This window comes from Numenius arquata, chromosome 3 (assembly GCF_964106895.1).
Source record: "Numenius arquata chromosome 3, bNumArq3.hap1.1, whole genome shotgun sequence".
Lineage (NCBI taxonomy): Eukaryota > Metazoa > Chordata > Aves > Charadriiformes > Scolopacidae > Numenius > Numenius arquata.
In genome coordinates this window covers 67,829,440-67,854,773 of record NC_133578.1, presented here as the reverse complement: position 1 = coordinate 67,854,773, position 25,334 = coordinate 67,829,440, and the positions used below count along the sequence as shown (strand labels likewise).

Sequence of the window (25,334 nt, the reverse complement as noted above, 5' to 3'; positions counted from 1 at the left end):
ACTTGAGCTGATGTAGAACCCACATGTATTCTTAGGAAACTAATATTTTAATTGCTGGCCAAAATACTTAAGTGATTTTCAAGCCCCTATTTTGGTATGCCAGCAATACAGGCTTCGCTTATGCTCTTGTTCCATCTGTTGAGGGCAGATCCCCTCTGCCAGGGGACGAGCGTGTGTGCACTCACTCATCAGGGCACACTATGTGCTGCTGACAGTTGTCAGGAAATAAAAAATACCCAGTACAATATAGTTCAATTTTCACAACATGTTGGCTTTACAGCACTGCCAAAATGATTCAGTGCTGCTTTATTTTGTGTTGTTGATGTATATGCAATAGCTTCAGAAGAAGAATTAAAAATCTCACTTACTAACTTCAAGTAATTTGTGTTTAGGTCCACAATTATAAAGCTTTAACTTCCTCAGAGAACATGTTGGCTTTGGTCTTAGTGTTTTTGCATGTTAAAAAAAAATTGCAAGCCAAATAATTTCTTTAAAATGAAAAGCACAATTGTTGTGCTTAGAATTGGTCTGTTTCCTGGTTCTGAATCAGAGTGTTAGAAAAAAACAACTAAGTGTATTTACTGTAGTCCTGGTAAAATGCTGTTCTTGGCAAAAGGATTGCATGTTTCATTTTTATCATGTGTTGTAAACGACCACAGATTTGATTGAATAGGTCAAGATATTTCTTAATAACATAATAATAAGAAAAGTAAGAAAATGTTATGTTGGTACTTAAGCGTATCTTTTTCCAAGGACAGCGTGCAGTCTTAATTTGAGCTAGTGTTACAGCTCATCTTTTGGAAGTTCAGAGAAATTAAAAAAAAAAAAGTGAGTGAAGGCCTAGTTAGGTCTGTGAGAATAGTCATCTTAGTATTTTAGAAATACCCTAATTCTTTAAACTATTTGTACTCTTGGGTAGTTTTTCTGTTAGAGCTAAAGCTGGTTTAGTCAAGGTATTTTCCCCTTGCCTTAGGAGCTCCAAGAGTACAGATTTTTATACTTCATCTGCTGCCCTTCACTGCAGGAGGGCACCTCATAAAAGTAATTCTTCTCTTATCAACCAGTTATTGTGTGTAACATCATCTCTTCCTCACCACTGTCAGCTGTGCTCTGCTTCCTAAATTGCTGAGGCCGCTGTTACAGGGGAGGCTGCAACGGAAACGCAAAGGCTGTGTCCTGCCTGCGAGTGCTGTAACAGAAGTCACTGGAAGGTAGGGTCCATGCTTTTGTTTTACTTCTGATCACATAGTTTCACTCTTACTGCTCTGTCCTTTCTAATCCTTTTTTATTTGGCATTTATGTAGAAAGCTCTTCTTGTTCATACTTCAGGAAATATCTAGCATAGGTAACATTCTTTGTGTTTTCTTTTGCTTTGAACAACCATACTTTTCTCTGCTTTATTCTCACCTAAATACTGGTAAAAACAAAATGTTTAGAGTAACTGCTACTAGTAGCATCTAATTCAGTAGTACAATATCTCTGGTTGTTATCCTAGTGTTTCTTTCATTTAACATCATTAATACTTGTAATCATCTCTGCAAAGTTGAGGCTAGAACTGCCTGAAAAGGAAATTGTTTGAATTTTGTCTTTGAACTTTCCTTTTTTTCTTTTTTCCTCCCCCTGACACCTCCTCCTAACGGAGCAGGTTGAGAGATCCTGGAAGCATGCTCCTTAGGGGCTGGTTTTCAGCTCTGAATGCTGGGCCAGTCAGGCCAGAAGTGCAGACAGGTTTCATTTGAACTGTGCTTTGGAATGGAGGATGGCTTGTTGAACAGGACCTGGTGCTTTTTTTTTTTTTTTTTTCCTCCTTTATGTTGTGGTTCTCAGGGTTTCTCAGTACTTGTAATTGGACCAGACTGTGCCTGTAATAGTCTGGTTTTCTGACAGATACTCCTTTTGGGTCCGAGTAAAGTTTACAGTGCAGAAGCAAACTTTGTATTCTTTGTGAGAGCCTTGAGCATTACCCTTATCCTTTTCAAAACCGTGCTTCCAGAAAAAAAGGATAAAAATCCCACTTTTTCAGTGAAACAGATCTTCAAGGTCAATACTTTAAGATTTTTTACCATCATTTGAGCAGAAGTAGTAAATTCAAAAGCTTCTCTTTTGTTTTGTTAACTGGAATGAGTAGTGTCTATCATAGGCTGCAGCTAATGCCTGTTGAAAGATGCAGCTCTCATTTGTCAGTGTCTGTTACTGTCTGAGACTTCGTAATGACACGCGTTTCTTAGTTATATGAGAGTAATTCTGAAAGTCTGACTGGGCTTTTGTAGTTTGTCTTGTTCAAGTTTGAAAAAGGTGATCTTCTTTTCTTAGACAGGTGGGTTCCCCTCTTCCTCTCCCTCCCCTCCAAATTTTTTTATAGGTTAATTATGAGAAGAAAACCTTTTCGGGAAGTTCCGCTGACACAGTAGCCATGTCCTCAGTGCAGAAACTTAATGATTAGTTCCTCCTTTGCTCTAGCACCTGTGCCAAATAGTTAACTCTATGTACCATGCAAAATGGTGCCGATTTAATCTTTAAATATAAATAGTATGGTCATGGTCTTTATAGATGATGCATTTTTATTTGAATAGTTAGCTAGACCTCAAAGAAATTATTTTGAAAAATATTTCTGAAAGCTACAGCCCCGGAACTGTCCCACGCTTGATGAGACTTGCACCTTTTATGATTAACTTAAAGTGTATTAGTTTTATCTAAACCTGTGCTTATATAAAACTGCAGTACATATCAAGATTGAAACAGTATATCAGGGCCTTTAGCCTGTCCAGAGCAGAAGGGGTGGAAGTGTGTTGTCTACTCTATTTGCCTGGTAAAAGGGGATCAGTTCTGTCTGCTTATCATAAGAGAATCACTAGATTTGCATTTGTCTCATTGCCCAGCTTCTGGCTCTCTGGAGGGCACAGATAGTAATACATAATCTAATCTGTAATAGATATAAACATACTATTTATAATTTATCAATATAAAAATATATATTTAAACACTCAATATTAAATACTATGTACTACGTGAGTTGTTCATTTCAGAACCTGATAGATGGAATATGCAGTTACAAGTTGCACTGACAAAAAACTGTACCAGCAGATCTGGGATGTTATTTCATGCACACATACAAGTGTGTAATTTAGGTGATTTGAAGAGGTCTGTCCATTTCAGTGTGGTGAAATGAGCTGTAGTAGTACGTTGCATAAGTAGAAGGAACTATCTAAAACTTGGACTTAAGTTTTGCTTGTCCCAGTCTGTGTACTGGTTGGGCTGTGCAAAACAGACTTAGGAAACAGGTCCAGATTTCAAACAACTTGTGGGGTTATAGTAGTTTTAACCAGGGAATTTACCCACATTAACCCAGTTAGTACAGCACAGGAAATAAGGCAAGAACTGTTTCTTCTGCTGACAGTCATGGTTCAAAATATAATAGGATAAAAGCTTAATTTTATTTAAAGTGTTAGACCAAAGCAAACAAATACAGATCTTAATTTTATACCTTACTTGCTCTTTAGAAAGACGTTGTCTTTAAAGGTAGTTGAACTTCTTGCTTTCTCCCATATGTGAGGGTTTGTTTTTTTTAATACAGTAATTTCAAGGATTTGCTTGGACTTATTCACTCCTCATAAATGTTAAAGCCTTTAATTTATCTCTGAAATCCTTTGACAAAGTTGTCTGGCTGTGAAGAGCTCCAGATTTTGCTTCTAACAGGGAAAAAGGTGTGCCGTTCTCTTCTCTGTCACTGCAGAAAATGAGCCAAAAAATTGAACTGTGGCCTGTGTCAGTGCTGTATGTTCTCTTGAATGCAAGACTTCTCCGTTAAAGATGTGGTGTGTGTTTTGTTTTTTTTTTTTTTTTCCCCTCTTTTAACATGGTTTGTTAGCTTTCTAAAAGGAGACTTAAGGATGTGACTCAACCTTGCACAAGGAAGGAAACATGAAATGTAGGCTGTTCTCCTGTTCTGAACTTAGAGCAAACCTTTGTGGAGCGCTTATATTGTTGTTAAGTAAATGTAGAACCACTGTACTGTGCGCAGAAAACAGAGAAAGCATAGCTATGTGTGAGTGCTCTTGGCTTTATGAAAAAGGCATTGCTGTTAATGACATCTTGCATGTAAGTAAAACAAAAAAGCAACCTCCCTCCTAATTTAAATAACTTAAATCCAAAGGAGTGTAAAGTCCCATTCTTCCCTCCGCCCACCCCTTTCTTAGGATGTGGGAGCAAAGTGCTGTGTTATCCTTGTTGGTAATGAGGTGGGAGTTTGAGGTGGTGGATTCAGGTTTGCTGAAGCTGGTGTGCAAACAAGTGAAGTGGACAGGAGGACCGTAATACCACTAGTTCTCCATTTTTATAGATACTTGAATCATTTTGTCATTTATAGGTCTGAATATCATGATTCCTATCATTTCTTGATGCAAAATGAATTTGTGCTCAGTACAAATTTAGAAGTTGAAGAGGTGAGCATCAATATTAAACTTCTTGTTTTATGGTAGTCTTTTTTTGTCTAAAAGTAGTGTGCTAGCTAAGGAATAGAAGACGAAGCAGCCAAACATTTTTTGTCTTTTATTCTATTTATTATACTGTTACTGCTAAATGGACTTCCTATATTCATATAAAGATATCTTCTTAATCATAATATAATAAGGGTGAGGTATTTTCCCCAAACTGGGGTATAGACAGTGTAATGAAGTACAATTTTATAACAAGTAAAAGCCAAAAAGCAATAATCCTAACAAACCCCAAAACCAACACCCACCCCACAACACACAACTAACTACACAACTTAAAACTAACTGGTGGTCCCTCTGAGCAGGGGAGAGGCTGGCACAACCATAGAAACAGTTCTCCTGGCGTTCATTGCAGCTGAGGAGTGTGGAAAGTCCCAGTGCTTTGGAGGTAGGAAGGAAAGGTTGAGACACGTGTTGGATGGCTGATCCACAACTTCTGCGTTGCATGCTTACTCTTCATCTATTGTGCTGCTTGATGCATCTACAGTTTGAGTCATAGGGTAAGTGAAGAAGGAGAGACCTTCAGGAGAGCAGATGTGGGAGGGGAACAGGTGGCAGAAGATGGACTTTGTTAAAGGTGCAGCCTTGTTGGCTTGGTATCAGATTAATGATCTGTTCAGATGCCACTCTCAGACTACAATCATCCAGGGCACTAAACTTTAGCAAATGTTTAAAGAAAAAACACGAAGCTTTTGAAGAACAACCTTGCTCTAATAAAGGCTGAAGAGTTAAAATGGAACAGACAAAACCCTATCATGCCGTCATTGCCTTTTTCTGCTTGTTTGCAGAGACTGAATCTGCATGGATTTCAGGAAAATGGTTGACCTAGTTTCTTGGCTAGTAAATTAATATACATGCCTGCTTTCTGTAAAATCTGGTCATAGACCAAACTAAAGTTTAAGGTGATTGAAAAATCTTAGAATGTAAAGATAGGATACTAACTTAAACATCCTGGGCCTTGATTTTAAGCAAATTGAGAGGTGGTGTGATAAAGGTATATGAAATAAGTAATACAGCACAGGCTGACAGGGAATGAGTAACTTTCCTTTACGGCACCTGAAGTTGGCACCCAGTTGTCAATCAATAAGTGTAAAATAAATGAGGCACTTTCTTTTTTTCCCCTCGCACAGTACATAATTGGACTGTGTCACTTGCTGTCGCTATTGGTCGAAGGGGCTGAAGATGCGCATTGCTATCAAATGTGCAGACTTAACTACTAGTTTGGGTGGCCTCTGCACTGCCTTTGCAGTGGGATGTTTCCCTAAGTACTTGCTGTTGGACTAAGTGAGCATTTGGTGTGAATCATTTTAGCTCTTCATTCCTTGCCAAAAAACACCCATCTGCATTCAGTAAATCTGAGGGTAATAAGTCAATGTTCAGTGTCAAGACCCTTTAACTTTTAAGGAGAAAGTTCAGGGCTTTTGTTTGTCCTTGTATTTTTAGCAAGTATAAAGGTGAAGAAAAAGACTTCTGTTACAAAGAGGATATTCAGATTTAAGTAACCCTTGAGTTTGTAATGTCTGTAAAAATAGAAACATGTATGTACCTATTCTTGTATCAGTGCTGAAAATCAATGTATTTAAAGTTAGTAGTAGTACTGGCTGTGATATTAATCGTGAGATTTTTTTGACAGCAAAAAATAGACGGTGAGGAAAGCTAGTCTCCTTATCTTGATAAAGGCCACTAGACATGAAATCCTGTACCTTGAGAGCTGTTTCTGAAGAGTCCTAAATGAGGATCTAATGTCCTTCCGGTGGTGGTCTTTGTTATTAAAGACGCTGAATGATTATTCATTCATCACTCTTCTGGGTGCAAGGTGACTTTGTAAAGCTGCTGATGTGGGGCTCTTAATCAACCCCCCCATCACATGCATACTTGTGTCAGTCTACTACTTAGCATCTCTTGCTCTGTAAATCCAAATTTTGTGACTGAGTTAAGCTTCAGTTAGAGTCTTTTCTGCTACTATGTGCAGCAGGAGAAACAGGTTAACCTGCCGAATGGAAAGGAAACAAGTCCTCCCTCCTTTTGTCTGTGTGAAGCTAACAGTGCTAGGAGCAGGGAAGAGCAGGGCAGGAAGAATATTTTGCTGATTAACAGCTACTGTAGTTTTCAAACAGACACTGCACGTAATGTTATTCAGTGTTAGACAGTCTTGTTCAGTATGGAATTGTGCAGTTCTGCATAAAGATAATGCTGTACTTATTGTGTGGTTACTATTCCATGCCCTTCTTCCCTTTATGAGAATACTATAAAAACTGGAGTGTTGATACTGGTCTGCATGAAACTGATTTTTTTTTTTTTCTGTTAGCAGGTGTAGTTCAGATTGGTTTTTAGTGATTCCTATTTGTATTAAAACGTTGTGTAAAATGACTTTTTGTAGCTATTTTGGTGGCTTCACTTTTCCTGAAGTTAAGAGCCTATGTGTAGTTCAGCACGCTATGTGAAAAAACAAGAGTAAAGGTGCCATGAAAGCTGTTAGAACACCACCAACACTTCCTACCATACCCCCTCCCATCTCCATCTCCCCTCTGCTGTGGGTTTAATCCCATTTTCCCACCCTAGTGCAAATTGCAAGGGCCCTGCGCTTGCTGGGTGGGTCTGGAAAGGTGCTTTTCCGTTTTTCCCCCCGCTTTTCGGGCCTGCCAAGCTGGGACGATGGTAAGTTGGTCCCTGCATCCCACCACGGCTCCTGGGGCCCCATCCCGATGGTGCTGACTTGCTCGAGGCTCAGGACTGAGTCGGAGGCCTCAGGGATGCTGTAGTCAGAGGTGAGCAGCTCTGCTGGCAGTGAGAGCGAGCCAATGTTGTAGCAGGAGATGGCTTTGCTGGTGCCACCAGGGTACGCAGGCATGGGGACCCTGCTGGGACCATCCTGGCTGACCAAGGAGCGATCCGCTAGCATCTCCTTGGGCAGTAGAAGGTCACCTGCTAGGTCTCCAATGGCTTGGATGTGTGGGTCAGCACAGTGGCTGAGGACATCACTGCTGCCTGTGGTGGTGGTTGTGTCGGAGAGGCTGAGCTGAGCAAACCGCCTCTCCATATCCTGGTACCCGGGAAAGCACGGTGGCAGCACTGGTGGGGCTGGGACCACTGCTCTCCCCTGAAGGTTGAAAGATGTGAAGTGTTGTGGTTGGTCCTGGGAGGTCCCAGGAGCTGTCCCTGCTGGGGGGTTCCTGCAGCCCTGGGATCTCCTTGGGGCAGCGCCCAGCAGAGACGCAGCACCGTGGTTGAGTGTGGTGGTGGCCGCCGGTGGAGGCAAGTTGGTGGTCATCCTCTGGATATGGAAGAAGTTGGGGTCGAAGCGGCAGCCACATGGAGCCATCTGCAGACCTGCGTGGGTGAGTGGGAGTCATGCTGGGCCAGGGTGACCCTCCAGAGGAAACTGCCGAGGTGGCCCTGATCACCGACATCCCCCAGCTCTATGCCAGACACTTCCTGTGGGATGAGCCACTGTACCAGCAGATGGGTAGGAGACTCACTCACAGGAGGTGAAACGGGACAGATGGCCCCAGGTATTTGGGACATTCTCTGTAAATTGTGTTTGCTGGGCACACATCACCCAGGGGCAGGACACAGACGTTAGCACAGGATTGCTGAACCCTTGTGCCAAAAATGCTGGGGGTGCTGAAGGTGCCATACCTTTTGGGGGTGCCTGGGGTGCCACCCCTGCCTGGGGTGCCCAGGGTGTGGGGAAGGGTTGCTCCTGCCTGGACAGTTGGCACAGGTTCGCTGAGCCTGAGAGAGAGATAGGAACGATCGCTGGTGGTTGCCTCTGCTCTTGTCCCCAAGAGTGTCCCCAGGCTGCAGGGGTTGGGGTTATCCCTTACCTTGAGGGTAGAAGGTTTGGGGACGGACAAAAGGCTGAAGCAGCCGGGGCATAGGTGGGACTCGGGGGCTGCACAACGGGAGCCGTGGTGCTGGCTGCTCCATGGTCCGTTACGTCTGGTGACTGCTAAGGACTAGGGTTGCTGGCTGTGGCCTTTTGTTTGGGGGTCTCCTAGGAGAGGCTCCCTGTGTTCCACCCCGCCCCCAACAGCCTCCCCAGTGCCTCATGGGAAGGGAAAGGGTTAAAGGGGCTAGGGTGTCCCCTGCCCCTACAGACAGCTATTGGGTGTTGTGGTTGCAAATGGCCTTCGTCAGTTCGGTATCACTGGTGTTTATGAGACTTGGTGGAATGAGTCCCACAGCCAGAATACCGGGATGGAGGGCTGCGGGCTTTTCAGGAGGGATAGGCAGGGCAGGAGAAGTGGAGGTGTCGCACTGCATGTAAAGGAGTGGTCTGGTTGCACAGCCCTTACAGTTAGTGATGATGTGGTTGGGAGCCTCTGGGTGAGGATTAGGGGGATGGAAAGCAAAGGAGATGTTTTAAAGGGTGTCTATTACTGATCGCCCAGCCAGGATGCTAACACTGAGGAGTTACTCTGTAGGCAGTTGGAAGAAATCTCTGGATCGGTAGCTCTTGTCCTTATGGGAGATCTCAACTTCCCAGACATCAGCTGAGAATACCATACTGCTGTGACAAGCAGGTCAGGGAAATACTTGAAGTTTGTGGATGATAATTTCTTGTCACAAGTACTCAGCCAATGAGGAAAGATGCCCTCCTAGACTTCCTGTTTGTGAACGGAGGAGGACTCCATGGTCCCCCACAACAGCATTCCCTCTGGAGAGGGATATGGAGAGATATGGATTTGATGGGTGGATTATTTGGTGGATAAGGAATCGTCTGCATGATTGCATCCTGAGAATAGTGGTCAGTGGCTCAATGTCTGGATGGAGATCAGTGACAACTGTTGTCTCTCAGGGGTCTGTATTGGGACCAGTACTGTTTAATTGACATAGACAGTGGGATTGAGTGCACCCTCAGCAAGTTTGTGGATGACATCAAGCTGAGTGGTGTGGTTGACATGCTTGAGAAGTGGGCCCGGGTGAATCTCATGAGGCTCAACAAGGCCAAGTGCAGGGTCCTGCACCTGGGTTGGGGCAATTCTTGGTATCAATACAGGCTGGGGGATGAAAGTATTGAGAGCAACCCTGCCTAGAAGGACTTGGGGATACTGGTGGATGAAAAGCTGGACATGAGCTAGCTTTTGTGTGCTTGCAGCCCAGAAAGCCAACCGTATCCTGGGCTGCATCACAAGAAGTGTGGCCAGCAGGGTGAGGGAGGTGATTCTGTGCCTCTACTTCGCTCTCGTGAGACCACCACTGCTTCCAGCTCTGGAGCCCTCAGCACAGGAAAGACTTGGACCCGTTGGAATGGATCTAGAGGGAGGCCACAAAAATGATCAGAGGGCTGGGGATCCTCTCCTGTGAAGACGGGCTGAGAGAGTTGGGGTTATTCAGCCTGGAGAAGAGATGGCTCTGGGGAGACCTTATGCAGCCTCCCAGTACTTAAAGGGACCTTATAAGGAAAATGGGGACAGACTTTTTAGCAGGGCCTGTTGCGATAGAATGAGGAGCAATGGTTTTAAACTATTAAAAAAAAAAAAAAAGGTAGATTCAGACTAGATATAAGAAAGAAATATTTTACACTGATGGTGGTGAAACCCTGGCCCAGGTTGCCCAGAAAGCAGTAGATGCCCCATCCTTGGAAACATTCAAGGTCAGGTTGGACAGGGCTCTGAGCAACCTGGTCTAGTGGGGGAGGTGTCCCTGCTCATTGCAGGGGAGTTGGACTAGGTGACCTTTGAAGATCCCTTCCAAACCATTCGATGGTTGTGTGTTTCTCAGCAGTAAGTGATGGGTTGGGAAAACCGGTTTTCAGATGTTTCTCTGATCTGGTGACTTGCATTGACTTTGTGTTAAGCATTTATGGTCTGAATTGCATGTTTCCATCTTGCTCTGTTAAGGATGAGTAGGTCGTCAGAATCGGAACAATAGCTTACAGCAGTGAGGTACAGGTTAATTTTTGGACTTGTGAGTGTTTTAATCTCTTATGCAGCTTCTAGCTTCCTTTAGTGTTAGTAAAGAAGGAGCAGTTTCACAAACACAGTTGAACCTGCTCAAACAGCAAAATTGAAACAAACTCTTAACTTTTTTCCTAGATGAGAACTCTGAGTTTGTCCTCATCTGAAGGTCATCAAAAGGCAGTCAATAACATGCTGTTGAGGAAAGCTAGATTTTTAACTCGCCCTCAGATACTAATTATGCTTGCTATTTTTTTATGACAGTATGCTGCTAGTGAAAGTAGCCTGGGAAACTGTAGGCAGAGGTAGTGCTGACAGTGGAATATCCTAAAGATTCAAAATTTTACTGATTTGCATTTCATGCTAAATATAAGCCCTACCAAGAAGTTTAACAGCACATTCTTTCAGGTTCAGATTTGTTTCAAACTAATGTTGCACTTCTGATCCTTTCAGAAATCTGTTCCAAATGTGACTTTTTTCTGCATTGTGGTCATTATTTAAGACCTTGTTTTATTAACCTGTTGTCTCAAACCAAACTTGAGATAAGTACTAACCTCCCCAAGGATTTCTGACAAACTGTTTTGTTTAAAAAATAATTGGGAGGCTTATCTTTGTAGTGGCTTCATATTCACAAAGAAACCCAAACCAAAACTCTAAACTTTATCTTAGTATAAAAACTGACATAAATTGTGTATGTAAGTGAAACAGTAATTTGGCAAAAGAAGTATTTGTTAATGACTTTTTTTTTTTACAACTTACAAGAATTTTGGTTGCTGAGCAGCAGCTTTTTGTGCATGTGTGTAAAGATGAGCAGGAAAGGATTGCTATTCCAACTGTACGGCGGATTATTGTGCTAGCTACTGTTAAAATAACTGGCATCGTGCTACAAATCGTATCTGGGGAAATGAAAAAAATTATACATATTCCAGCAAATTCTTTTTGCTGTTACCTGTGTTGTAGACTCAAAGCTTTTTTTTTTATATATATATCAGTATTCATTAAGCATCATTTGATTAGATCTAACTTTAGATGGCTACATTTAAAATTATCTCATGAGAGTGGACAGTATTTTTCTTCCCATGATATAGCTGGAAGCTATGTTAAGTAGGAGGACTAGGCTCAGCTGTATGAAAGATATGGCGGAAGGTTTTTAAAAAAAAATAAAAAATTAAAAAGAAGCAAACCAAAACTCACTGATAATCAATCTCTGGTCTGTAAATTCAGAAGATAAGGTGGTCTTACTGCATGAACATAGCGTTCCTGGTGGCAGAACTGAGTTTTCTGGGGAACTTCTGAGTACTTAGCAATCTTGGTGCTGTTACAGTCTTTAAAGGATAAGGCAAATGGGAGATAAATCTTTGTTTATTCCTAAGAGTTGGGAGCGTTTGTGTTGAATAAGCACATGAAGTCAAATTGGAATCTGTGTGAGTACATGACAGTACTGTGTTGACTGACTGTCAGGTGTTTGAAGTTGAGGACTCTGTATTCTTGGGATTGGAGTTACTCTGGAGCGTGGTTATTTGCAAGAATGGTAAAACCTTTAGAATAAGAGAAGGTTGATGAAAGTCGCAGTTCTGACTTGAATATGCCAACAAGAAAGTTGCGATTATTTTTAATCGTTAGATGGAGAAAAGGTGTAAGCATATACAGATATTAAATCCTGCAAGTGCTTGGCAACGAGAACTCCTCTGTCAGAACACAGACGTTGATGGAAGTTTTAGTCCAGTAAAAAGTAAAAGTAAAGAAGTATAAAGACAGGCTGATACCTAAGCCATAACTACAGCTGCTTTATTGGAACCAGTTACAATTCTCATTTATAGTGTGGCTCTGTGTTTCTGGCACAACAGCCTTTCCCTCCCCCCCAGTTTTTATAATGTGTTTTTTTTTTATTTCCTTCTTTCTTGAAGCTAACCTTTTTGTGTTCTACAGCAATAAAAGATGTGTCTTCCTGTCTCCCCCAGGGAGATAATGGGGACAGGTGATAAAGTGGTTAATATTACCTCCTACCACTACCCCTGTCTAGTAGCTCCTTCTAAGCTTAAATAAATTTGTAGCAGTTCTTGTCAACGTTTATAGTTCATTATGTTCACTTTCAGTTTCATGTTTTTAAGTGTGTATCTCAAGGCTTTTCTTCTGAGGGTATGAGACTTGTGAAGAAGCAGCAATAATTCTTACTAATCCAACTTCGATAAACTGCTGTCACTGACAAGTTACTCATGCGGGACCTGAAAGTGTTATGTCTGTTCCTGTCTCATGGAATTCCAGCATCCTTCCTGCTTTTAGATGGTTTCTAAGGAAAAAAAGCTGGTAATTCATGCCAAGTGATCTATCTTTTGTGGCGAGGGGAAACAGGCATTTTCAGGTCTGATAATGGAACAGATCTTCAAGCTAGGAACCACTTACTGTCTTGCAAATACCTTTTAAAAGATGTTCTCCCATCAAAGTTGTGAGGGCAAATGCTTTAAATAAAAGTTTGGAGATAAATATAATCCTGTGATATTTGTCAAAAGCAATCTGCGCTGTCTTTATGAATTCAGAAGTCACGGGATTGATTGCCTTGATGCCTGCATTTGAATTCTGTGCATTTGTGCCAGTTTAATATTAATTTTGTATTTACTTTAAGATATAATGGGACACCCTCCTTGCCTACAAGGAGGTATTTCATTCACCCTTTTTCTTTGCAGCTGCTTGTTCGTGTGTGTGTGTGTGTGTGTATATATATATATATATATATATACACACAAAAAACAAAATTGCTGTTACAGTTCGTATGCTGTCTCGTCAACGAAAGCATCCAGGAATGGCATTCCTTGATTTTTATCTCCTTTCTGCCATGGAAAGGAAGAAACTGCCAAGAACTCTTTGCCAATAAAGAATACTTTTCTGCATTTCTTTGAGGGTAGCTATACAGAAACAGTGTAAATTAAAGAATGCTTTAAAACCAGAAGTGCGTTATGCTAAACTGATAGTGCAGACACTAGGTCTTGCTTAACTTCCCCTTTTAGGCTGAAAGCCTGCCTGCACTTAACCTTAATGCCATACAGCTATATAAATGAATGTTTTGAATAGTTCTGAGTTAAGAGATTTATAAAAACAAAGGTGGTAGCTGCAGGTACCTCTTCATTCTCCCTAGCACCTCAGGTAAGTTCAAAGTTGACTTCATATTTGAATAATTTGCCCATGAAGCTTTGGACAAGGACTTGCTTCCATGTGGAGAGACTTATCCCAGGATTCTATTATTTTGGCCTTGTCACTTTTCCTTGAATAATTGTAGGATGGTTTTTCATGTCTTTCCTAACTAAACCGAGCATCTGGAACTGCTTACTCTCTGCCTTCAGAAATGGAAAAAAATCCCAAACCTATGCATGTGGACAGGTTTTGGTTTCTTTAACTTAAAGTGTCTATTTTAGTCTGAGTATCTATTTTGTAAATAGGGAAAAGTAGACTCGGTTAGAATTTTAGAAAGCGGAAATGAAGTCTTAAAGGTCAGTCACTTCAGAAGTGCTCATTTTTCCTTAAAATACCCCATTCTGCATTTTTAAAGAGTAAACAGGCCAGAAGTAAGTTTTTTATTCTTCAACACAGGACTACAGGCTGAGGAAAAGACTGAAAGCTACAAATTTGCTTTCTGGGATTGGTGTTTATAGTAGTGACTTTGAACTGTGTCGCAACCCTTCTGAGTGCTTTAGTGGTTTGACTATTTCTGATAACAATGCTGGCACATCAGAGAAGCCTGCTGAGGGTAAATGTGCAACTTGATAGCAGGTGAGAGTTGCTGTTGACATATTCAGAATTATGAACAGTGACACAATATAACATTAAAATCACTCTTAATTCTAAAGCATTCAAAACATTTTATTAAAAAAAAATCTGGGGAGCTCTGGTGATAAAATGCAGTGATAAGTTCCAATTAAAGCACTAAACTATTAAGATGTTCTCTTGTAGAACTGTCAGCTCATGAAGGGTACTGATGTGGCTGAGCGAAATTTAGATTAATTTCGTGTGAAGAGAAATGGAGTTGTTCAGGGTTCTTTACTTCACTGTGTTTTTTTCCTTGGCAATATCTAAAATGATGTGAAATGCACGTGCCATATTTAGGCATTTTATTTACTTACACAACAACTATAACATACAACTGAACTTTGCACATAAAATTAATAGCATGAAGTATTAATTTATTTTAAACCAGAAATTTTAGAGCTTGTGTGTGTGAGACAGCAGCTTTGTGGGATTCCAGGGTAATCTAGAGTATGGTGACTATGCTGAAAACCTTTTCATCAATAGAAGCGTTCAGAAGAGTTGAATAGGTCAGGCAGATTCATCAGGGGACTGGTGTCTCTCTCTTTTTTTTTTTTGGGGTGTGTGTGTGTCCCTATCTGGACTTCAGTACACTTCTCCTTTTCACCTGTGTGCGTTTTGAACTTCTATGTCATTCTGTGTAAAGATGACTTAATTCTACTTGAGTTTGGGTGCTGAGGAATGATCCCGTTTGCCATTCACTCGCTCTTACCAGTGACACAGATCTGGAAGAAAGTGAAGTTGTAGTATTCTGCCTTTGGCCTTAGGAGCGTGGGCTTATGACAAAGTAGAAATAGCTGCAGTTGGAAGGAGGCTGAGAACCACTGCCTTTAGGTAGTAGCTTTTATTGCTAGTAGAAAGGTTATAACTCTGTTTTCTGAAATAAATCTGTTTCAGTGTCTTGGCACTACCCCGACGTACTTTTTTGGAACAGTGATCTTAACAGAAGTGAGGGCTGAAGCAGCTCTTTCCTATTATGGGCAGAGTGCTCAATGGCAGAAACTAAATGTCTGTAAAATACTGTTTCATAATTCCTTATGATAATCAAAATTTGATAGTGTATGTACAGAGGTTTATGGTAATGAAGAAATGCTTCTTTGTAGTTCAATTTCTTACTGTACATTGCTTTTGTAGTGCTGTGTATGTGCAAAGGCAGTGAATGAGGCTTGAGAAATTGCCTTACAAATACAAGGTTTCTCAAAACTAGTATGAATTAGTTCTTGTCAGTGTCATCTGTGTTTGGTGCACGTGTGATATCATCTAGGGAAACTCCTGTATGCCTAAAGTTAGGAGTTTTGAAGCCACTTCTTCTGGGAATGAACATTTTATTTGCAGGTTTCAAAGCTGGCAAAGAAAGCACAGCTGCTGATGGCCTCTGCTATTCATTAGGAATGTGACATAGAACCCAGAGTTAGAGAGAGACCACCTTTCTGAACTAGCCTTGTTTCCCTACCTAGGGTCTTGAGAAACGTGTTCTTCCATGTTTTAATGAATTGCTCAGTAGCTGTTACTGTACGTGCTCTCAGTTGTGTCACAAGCTTGGTGTTTGTGATCTCACAGAGTACTCCGGCTGACCAACAAACCAAGAAGCTGGTTGTACTTTTCCAGGGGTGTTTTATTCCTCAGACTCTTGGTATATGACAGGATAGAATTTATGGATCCCGTTAATGGCTTGAGTCTAGCTCTACATCGTCATCAAGACCGCAAATTTATCTTTATATCTAAGGCGTCACACGAGAGCAGTCTTTTTCTATAAATTTTATTTAAGTACACCTAGTAGAATGAAAATTGTACTCTTACACTCATTTTTCATCTTAGAAGGTAGTCCTAATGTAAGTTCCCTGTTATTTTTAATGTGTACATAACAAGAGTATGTCTTACAAGGCTCCTCTGTAATAATCCAACATTAACCACTGTTGCAGTTAGTTGACCTGGATGAAATTTGTTCTTTTTCTCTTCAAGCGTGTTGTGTTTAACGTGCATCTTTTCCTTTTTAATTATGTTTATTTGTAATCTTTGTGAAAGGATGACTTGATCAGCAATTTGGGACACCTGTATAATATTTTTTTCATTCAAAATAGTCCTAATAAAGGACTTTATGGGTAGAATTACAATCCAGATATTGCAGTGAAGTTACTGTTTGTAATGTCCAGGATTAGACCAAACTATCCCAAATGATTAGTTAATGTAAGGCCTATCTGTAAGGCCTAAGAAGCTTAAGTTTTCAGCAGCAAAACAATAACATCCATTATTTTTCAGGTTGAGGCGGCATGAGTTTAACGTGGATATCTTTGCTAGATAGGAATAATGTATCTGGTTTTTGCAGTCTGCACTGCTTCAGCAACTTCTGTTTGTAATGTGAAGTAGCGCAGGTGTTTCAGAGCCGTTCCGCGTGTGTGCTTCCCCCAGTGTATCCTCACCCACTGCCTGGAGGGTCTCTAAATAGCCTCAACGATGCTTGTCTCCTTCAAGACTGGTCCAATGCTACACTCATCAACTCTCGCTGAAGCAGAATTCAAAGACTACACACCTGGCTAAAGTCCTGCCACGCTTAGTGGTGTATGTTTTGTCTCATTACAGATAAACTGAGGTACAGCAATGTTAATTGTCTGGAAGCAAATAGGAAGCCTGTAATTAAAAACAGGGATCAAATGTGTGTTTCTTCAGTTAATACAACATCAGACTGAGTTTCTGTGGTTGCGTAACTCCTAATAAAACATGGTTATAAGATAGGAGCAAGGTTAGTAATTCCCTGTGAAACTCCTTTAGTTTCTCTGCAATGATACAGTGACTGAAAGTGTATCCAAGTGAAAACCTGCCATTCTTTCAGATCTGGTAGACCTCAGTCATCATTGTATTTTTTTTAATACTATTTTTGCTGATATCTGTATTTTTAAGCAAATAACTGATTTTCCACAAAAATATGGAAGGTGGACACTCAAAGGCCAACATCCATTTCTAATTTGGGTGATAAGACGTTGCGTAGGTTAATGTTTGTCTTGTTATTAAATCTTTGAAAGCCAGATTAATTTTTACTGAAAGACAAAAAAGAGCTACTGGAAGCCTCTTGATCAGCCAGAGGGGTTTTGCATTGCTCTTTATGAAGTTGTCTTGCCTGTCTTAGTACACTTTCTGGGATACTCATGACAGTACCATAAGGCAAAAGTAATTTTCTGGTTTAGCCCACAGTGACAAGCGTATCTTTATTAATGAGATTTATCATTACGTAAGTCGTCTCACTTCCTCTGTCTTGTTTTTTGTCGTATTCCAATATTCGGAGATCGCTGGCAAATGTCTGCTGCGATGAAAAGTTCCTGCTATAGGAGGTTCTGCTATAAGAATACTCATAAATCATCCAGTTCTTTGGCAGTGTCTTTGCTACATGAGATGTCGCTGATAAATTGCAGGAGTTCACGAATGGCAATGCAAATAACTCCATAGTAGGTAATGTTTGTTCTAGCCCCTGCTAGGCATGAAGAGCCTCAAACTAACCCTGTCTGTCGTGGAAGTTAACTACCTTCGCTTACTCCGAGACTCCTCACAACGGAGATGATACAGAAGATTTCTGTAGTTGCACTGGGTGAATCTGAGGCCAAGAAGGCTTTAATCGATCCTGTTGTAGCAGATGATTTAACATCTCTGAGTGATCTTAATTGTGTGTGTGTATGGCCTTTTCCTGTCAGCAGCCAGATACGTATGTGGCATACATTTAATCTGTGCATCTGTACCGAATCCAACACGCCCTGTAGGCACTGAATCATAGCCCTTGTACAGCTCTGTAGGCTCTGAATCATCGTCCTTGAACAGATGAGTACTACGGCACCACGTGAGAGATCCAGCTTCTTCCTAGAAGGCAGGTGTCTATGGTGCATGTGCTTTCCTTTACACCTCTTGCCAAGCTGGAGCTTGCTTCTGGACTCCTGTGATGCAATTCATGTAACACTTTTCCAGATACTGTGTTTCTGAAGAGCTCAGGAGTCTCTGCCTTTCATTTTGTTGAGCCGCCCAGGTGGCAGTGCCTGTGCTCTGGGTGCAAGATGTGGTGAGGGCCCTGTGGGTTTCTCATGAAGGAGCAGCCTAAAGCATGCTCCACCTGTAGAGCAACTTTCTTGTCACATGGTTTGAAAGCACTTTGCTGATGGAGTCCCTGATCTAAATTTGGAGATTGCAGTAGCCAGGCACCTTAATTTCAAGTCTGGTTACACTTATTAGTACTATTTATGCCAGTTACTCTATTACTGTTGAATATTGCTCCACAGGGCTGGAGCACCTCTCCTGTGAAGACAGGCTGAGAGAGTTGGGGTTGTTCAGCCTGGAGAAGAGAAGGCTCTGGGGAGACCTTATTGCAGCCTTCCAGTACCTAAAGAGGGCCTACAGGAAAGATGGAGTGTAGCGATAGGAAGTAGGGAGTGTAGTGATAGGATGAGGGGTAATGGTTTTAAACTAAAAGAGAGCAGATTTAGATTAGATATTAGGAAGAAATTCTTTACTGTGAGGGTGGTGAGACACTGGGACCCAGAGAAGTCATGGATGCCCCATCCCTGGAGGTGTTCAAGGCCAGGCTGGATGGGGCTTTGAGCAACCTGGTCTAGTGGGAGGTGTCCCTGGCCATGGCAGTGGGGGTGGAACGACATGATCTTTAAGGTCCTTTCCAACCCAAACCATTCCATGATATGTGGTCCTAGGACTTTGTCTCAGTGCCTGCAGGTATGTGCAGTGCTCGTACTGATGATACTCTTATTGCGTGTGCTTCCATGCCCTTGCAAACTTAATGGTGAGTGGATGAAGCGGAGCTGCTGTGTACGCATGTCTCTTTTTGGAGTTTTACTTACGTACCACGACTGTGTCTACTGGAATTATTTTGGACATGACTCTACAATGTGAGTTTTATATTGTTATGTGAATTGTATGTAATACAGTGCTTTGTGTGTATTTAACTTCAGTTTTGTGGTTGCATTTCTTCATGAAAAATAGTACTGCAGAATCTGTTAGTCTTCCAAGTCAGTCTTTCTACCCTTAGAGTAGCAACAAAGCTTTGCAGTGTGACAAGTCTGTAAATAAAAGTAGGGTTTTTTCCTACTTGACTGCTGTTCCAGGGTAAAGTTTGATTTGTAAAGGATGAACTGACTCCCTTGTTGCAGTCTCTACAATGTGTATGTGACTATTTGAATGTTGGTATTTGTTATTTCACTGCAGCAGAAAAAATGTAGGACTTGTTCTTAAATGCTTCCTTTGTTACTCCAAATACAGGGTAATATAGAAAAATTGTTGCGCTCCTATTTTGACTGAGGTTGTAATATGCACATTAAATGTAGGAAAAATGCCTCTGGAGATGATGGCATCTACAAGTACACTTTGAACAAAGATTTTGTGCTTTCTCAATGCAGACCTAAATGGGAGGATGTGGGACTGTAAGAATGGCTTAAAGTTCATCAGATTTCCTGTGCAGAAATAGGAGTCCAGTTGCCTTTAATGTCTCTCTAGTGAGAAGCAGATGTAAAAGCTGAGATAGTCCACAAACGACCTTCTGGGGGTGAGACTTCCTACTGAAGGTCTCAAACATAAGCTCTGCAGTATCTTTTTTTTTTAAAAAAAAAGTAAATATTGGATCCTAAAAAGATCATTCAGACTGTTTAAGAGCTTAAACTATTTACACATCAGATAGAGAAAGTTAGGTACTGTAAACATGGCTAAGAGCTGGAAGTAATGCCTGCTCCTCTGTGGACTAGATAACAAGCTTGTCTAAATCCAGCTGATTAGGAAACAGGAAAAAAAAAAAAATAATCTATTGACCAACTATGCAGATCCAGGGCTTCTATCTCCCCCCTCCTTCAGAGTTGTTAAATGGCAGACTCTTTGGCATAATAACCTTCTCATTGTAGCATAAGGGAAACCTAATTCTAATCTCTATTTGAGAAGTCTTGAATTCAGCATCTGCTTGTGAGCCAGGCTGGTGCCTCGCTCAGCTGAAGCCAGGACACTTAATGAATTGGGGTTTACGGGGTGGATCCAGGAAGGACTAAGCACAGGAGAACCTGGTGAGAAGGAATTTTTATGGAGTGGGAAAGCCTTTGGGTTTAGCTTTTGCTTACAGTAGATCTTTGTCCAGTCAAAATCCTAAACTGTTCTTGGAGTTGGGATATGCAACTTCTACCCTCTCGTTACAAGCCTTAACTTGTTGAAGAGTTCATATAGATTGCTTATGCCCTTAGCCATTAAAGTAGGCTCTTCGAAAACAGTCCTGCTGGGTCTGATCACACAGGGACTTTATTTTCTTGTGCCTCTGTAGACAGTAGAGAAATTAGGTCTGTTCCGATGTTCATTCCATGGGCTAATTCGTGGTTTCTGCAACAAAACTTGGTCCCTTGGTCAGGTGTTGTGTATCCAATGAGCCAACCTATATATTTACAGAGATCTAGGAGCTAAAGGTAATGTGGAGTCTGTACTTCAGAATGAAGAAATCTTTCAAGTTGTGCCAGGTTCTCTATATGGCTAAAAGTTTACAAGGCAAAGCGTACGCATATCAATAACTTGCTCAGGACATCCGATGGCCAGAGTTGTCACAGCTTTCGCAAGAACTGTGCATTTCTGACCAATTTTTTTCTAAGTTAGGCGGTCTAAACTTAATTGCCCTCCTTTGTATTGTGTCGAGAACATCCTTTCACCAGGAGTAGGAAAAGATGACTCCTACTTGAGTCTCTGTTTAGCTGTATGTACCTGCCCTTTTCACCCTGCTATGGAAACCTGTACCATAACTGATCTGGAGAACGTCATCTGTGTCCTGCCTCTTCATCGCCGAGTTGAGTCACTCTGAGGACTTGAGTCACTCTCTAAGGAGTAGCTCTATTGTAAAGGGGAAATGAATAAAGTATTGGTTATGTTTGTTCAAGTCCTGCCTCAAATATGTTCTTGACTGCCCATAGTTAAAGTCTGTCTTGTATTAGAGTATTCAAATGATTGGCATCATTTCAGTTCCACGTTTGTCTTTGAAAGAGAGGAATGTGCTTGTTTGTATGGTTAAATGGAATAGGTATTGAGCAGTTTCAGGTTTTTTTGTTTTATACAAGAGCTACATTTCTTCCTACTGCTGCATTTACAGGAAATACAGGCATAGGTTCCTGAGCTCTGAGAAGCTGGATGAATGAGGGCTTGAAGGTAAGAAATAGTCAGAACTCCTAAAGTGTGAGCAAGCTCTCCTGGAGCTAGAGCACACACTATTCCCAGTTGTAATTAATAAATAATAATGATAAATAAAAAGCTGATAAGGGTAGTTATTTTCTGAGATTCAGTTTTTCTGTAATACATAGAGTTATTTTGTAAACTTGTATTTTTAATGGAAATTGCATGGTTTATCAACGCTTCTGAGCCTAAAATATCAAGTCCAGTTTTTGAAAGCTGAGGTACGGTACTAACAGGAGAAAGTATTGACAGTTGGAAGTCCTTTCTATGACATTGTAGTAACTAAGAGAGGAAAAGCTGCTCAGCGTTCTGTTAGAGAAATTACACTTCAATTAATGCATTGTGTTGGACTGCTAATACTTGAAACTGGTACCCAATGTTTGCTGTGGGAACAAGGGAAGGTTATGAGTGAGTCTTCTCCATCTTTGTCTTTGCAGCTCTTAACTGGACAATCTTCATTTACATACAAAATTAGCTTCTAGTACATGAATGTGTTTCGATGTTTTCCAGCTCCAACCTGTAAGGAATATCATACTTAAGTCCCGTAACTGGTGTTATTCTGGTGAATGAAGAAAAGGAGTAATTTGACATTGCAAATGGTCAGGGTGTCTCCTGAGTGCTGTGTTGTTACATGGAAGCAGAGCTGGGCCAGTCTTCTGGAATCAAATATTTTTAACATTGTAATATGTCATAGCATCGTTATTAACTGTATGATGTGCAGTTGAAGCTCGAACTGTTGAGTTTTAATATCATTATTTTGATATTAAACACTAGTTTTCATTACTGTTCTGAAAACAAAGGAGTGAGAACGGACTTCTTCAGCTGTGTGGAAGTAAACTTCTGGGGATTTTTTAATAGTTCTCTGACCACCAATTCCTCAAATCACGGGAGAATTTCTTCTTCCAACTGAAAATTATAGTTTTGGCAATATATATTGGTAAGGGGGGGAAAAAAAGTAGTAGGTACTATTTCAGTGATAATAAAATTCTCAAACAGGTTTTGTTTGCCATGGAGCTATCTGTGAATTCTAGTATTTATAGGTTTTCCTGGTTTTGTAGGACACTGGATGTTCTGCTTTCTGCCTTTTTTTTTTTTTTTTTTTTTTTTAAATGGCTGCCTTACTATGAAGAATAGCCTGGCAGAAGTTCTGCAGGGATTACATTGACTGCTCAATTTGTGTGCTTTCTTATGCTTGGCAACAGAACTCTCTATAAGCTGCCATAAGCCCTCTGACAGTTAGCTTTATGATTCCTTTTTTTTTTTTCCACTTGTTTTGTATACTCTGCTTCTCAGATCTGTCTTAACCTGTTGATGAGCTGTTGTCGCTAGCAGCCTGGTGTGATCTGTGTTGGGGAGAAAACATCACCTTAAATCCCTGTTGCTGTTTCTTCTGTGCTTTCTGTGTTTTGGGCTAAGCAAAGTCAAGCACAGGCGGAGATGACGTCTGTAATGTGATTTTTCAGCTGCGGTTCCTATCTGTGCACAGTGTTGGGTATACATGCTAGGTGGAGTTACTCCTGGAGGTACTTTAGACAAAGCTTTTGACTTGAAATAATCTGCATATTAAGTTGTGAAGTCTACATTTCTCTGGGCTTCGAAGAAGCTGTGTGAGTTACCAGTCACAGAGGAAATGAAGTGGCATCTCAGGCCATCCCAGATGGTCACTTCAGTGGTGTCCTTGGGAGGCAAGTGTCCGACTGGAGAAAGGCAGAGAACTGGAGTGCAGGTTATTGGGTCGGCAGAGGAAGGTTTGTACAGAATTTAAGGAAATGCTTTGGCCTGTGTTTCCCTCTGCATCTCAGCTGGGATTCACGCCTGTTACCTGCTGGTGAAGACTTGCAGCCGATTCCAACCCAGGGCTTACCTGGGCTGTGACTGTCTTTAATGGTGGGAAAGGCTGGAAAATTATTTCAGGTAACTTGAAGCCCCTACCTACAAACTTCTGTATCTGACAGTAAGTAGCTGTTTTTCCCCAGTGTTTCAGCAAACCGTCCTGCATGGAGTATGCTTCATCTCTCAGTAAAACCCATGAACCTCCCTGTCACTGGCTTTACCATTCTCTCCTGAGAACGGAGCCGTTAATAAATTTCTCAGAAGCGTTCTTCCTTGTAGATCAAATGAGTGCAAAACTTGGAGGCTTTGGAAGCAGTGACTGGGACTCTACCTGTTGAAACATGTACAGTAGAGGAAAAATTAACACTGTGCAATTCACAGAAGGCTCTTTGCATCTTTATGGTTAATATTTTTCTTGAGTGTGAATTTTGTATGAAGAACCAGATTTAATCAGGTGCCGTACTTCAGAGCTTAATTCCACCTTCCCCTTAAGTGACAAAACTAATGAAGTAAGGGATGGTTGCTTAAATGAACAGGTAGAGTCTCCCTAATTTACCAGGAGCAAGTAGGTTTATTGACTGCTTCCTTCTTTTGAACTTGTCCTACAAAGCTATCCCAACACAGGCTGTGGAGGGCAAGCAAGGATATCTTCTGGGAATGAGCTTACTCTTCTGTTGTTTACCTGCTATTCTTATTAGCCTGTCAAAGAAACAGTGTTAATTTACTCCACAAAGGCCTATTGAAGTAAAGAAAAATAATATTTGAACAAATATTGACTGAAAACTAAGATGGCCACTACTTAGTTTTTCTCAGCTGTGTTATTTATACCGTAGGTTACAGTTTGGGGATCTGTTATTTAAAAAGAAAAAAAAAAAAGGGAAAAAAAGTTCTCTTGACAGGTTTTATCAGCTGAACGAGGTTAATCTAGATCTATAATGATGTTTATCACCCCTGTCCTCTCAATGTCTAGTGCTGCCCAGTTGCTCCTGGCCAGGGCCTCTGCAGCAGCCCCTTTCCTCTCCAGTTCCTCCTGTCGCACCAGACTTTATTCTTTGCCCAGCACTGGCAGATCACACAGTTCCTCTGCCTGCAGGTGTTCCCACCCATCCCTCCAGCTCACTGTACCTACTGCTGTTCTGCCACACTGACTTTTCCCATCCGGAATTGCTGCGCAGCTGGAGCTGGTGGCACTTGTGTCCCTCTCTCACTTGAAGACCATTCTGCAGATATGGGGTGTCAGGCAGGAGCTACAGCGTGGGAGATGCTGAGGAGCCAGGAGAGGGAGCAGTTCAGGGCAGGGAGGGGCAGAAGGGTCTCCAGCAGGCTTAGGTACTGCTTTCAGTAAAACAAAATGAGGAGATTTAACCATTTGAATTTGGCAACATGATGATATATGAGTTGGTCCAGTGGAAGTGTGACCCAAGTTTTTTGTTTAATGAAATGATCAATCTTGCTTGAAAAAAATTTAATCTATGCTCTGGTATGGAATAGGAAGCTTTTCACACTGCAGTGTAGCAGGGTAGAAAGAAGTATTTTCGTTGAGTGTGTTGGAGGAAATTGCACATGTTGCAATTGCATAAGTGGTCACTCGGGCTGCAGAACTTTCAAATCCTGTTACCAGGCTGCAGACAGTGACGGTGCCACCACTCAGCGGGTCACCAAGCGGCGTGTGAGTGTAAGACTTCATGGCTTCCATTCAGAGTGTTTTAACTGAATTGTTAACTTAATACAGTTGCTTGGCAAGAGGATCGTGAATGCCAGGGACTGAAATAGCGGAATGGAACAATTGTTAAAACAAAGCCTAGGCTTTGTCAGAGTGAATAAGGTGCCTTGGATGTTTTTTAGATTTCCCTTTTTGTAAGAGGGAGAGGTAGTGCTTCATACAATGACATACACAGGGAAAAAAAAAAAATCTTTAATTTTCCAGGTACCTGCTTATCTTAGATGCTGCCTTGAAACAGATTGGCAAAAGTTATCATTGACTTTATATTCTTTTTTTTTTTTAAACTGTCTGTTGCAACTGTTCAGCATAGCTGCAAATAGGATCCCTTGGTTTTATTTTATTGATTTTTATCATTTTATCAATTTTTATGGATCTCTTTCAACTTGAGTTCTATATTCAATTTTT

General features: G+C 41.2%; 1 protein-coding gene across 1 annotated transcript in view; it reads left to right on the top strand.

Moving 5' to 3' along the window:
* Positions 1–25,334, top strand: part of CYRIB (CYFIP related Rac1 interactor B) — a 78,776-nt gene that overhangs the window by 9,916 nt on the left and 43,526 nt on the right. The window contains 2 exon segments of the mRNA XM_074144915.1: positions 2,880–2,906; positions 5,502–5,529. Of these exon segments, the coding sequence (XP_074001016.1) occupies positions 2,880–2,906; positions 5,502–5,529 (55 nt within the window).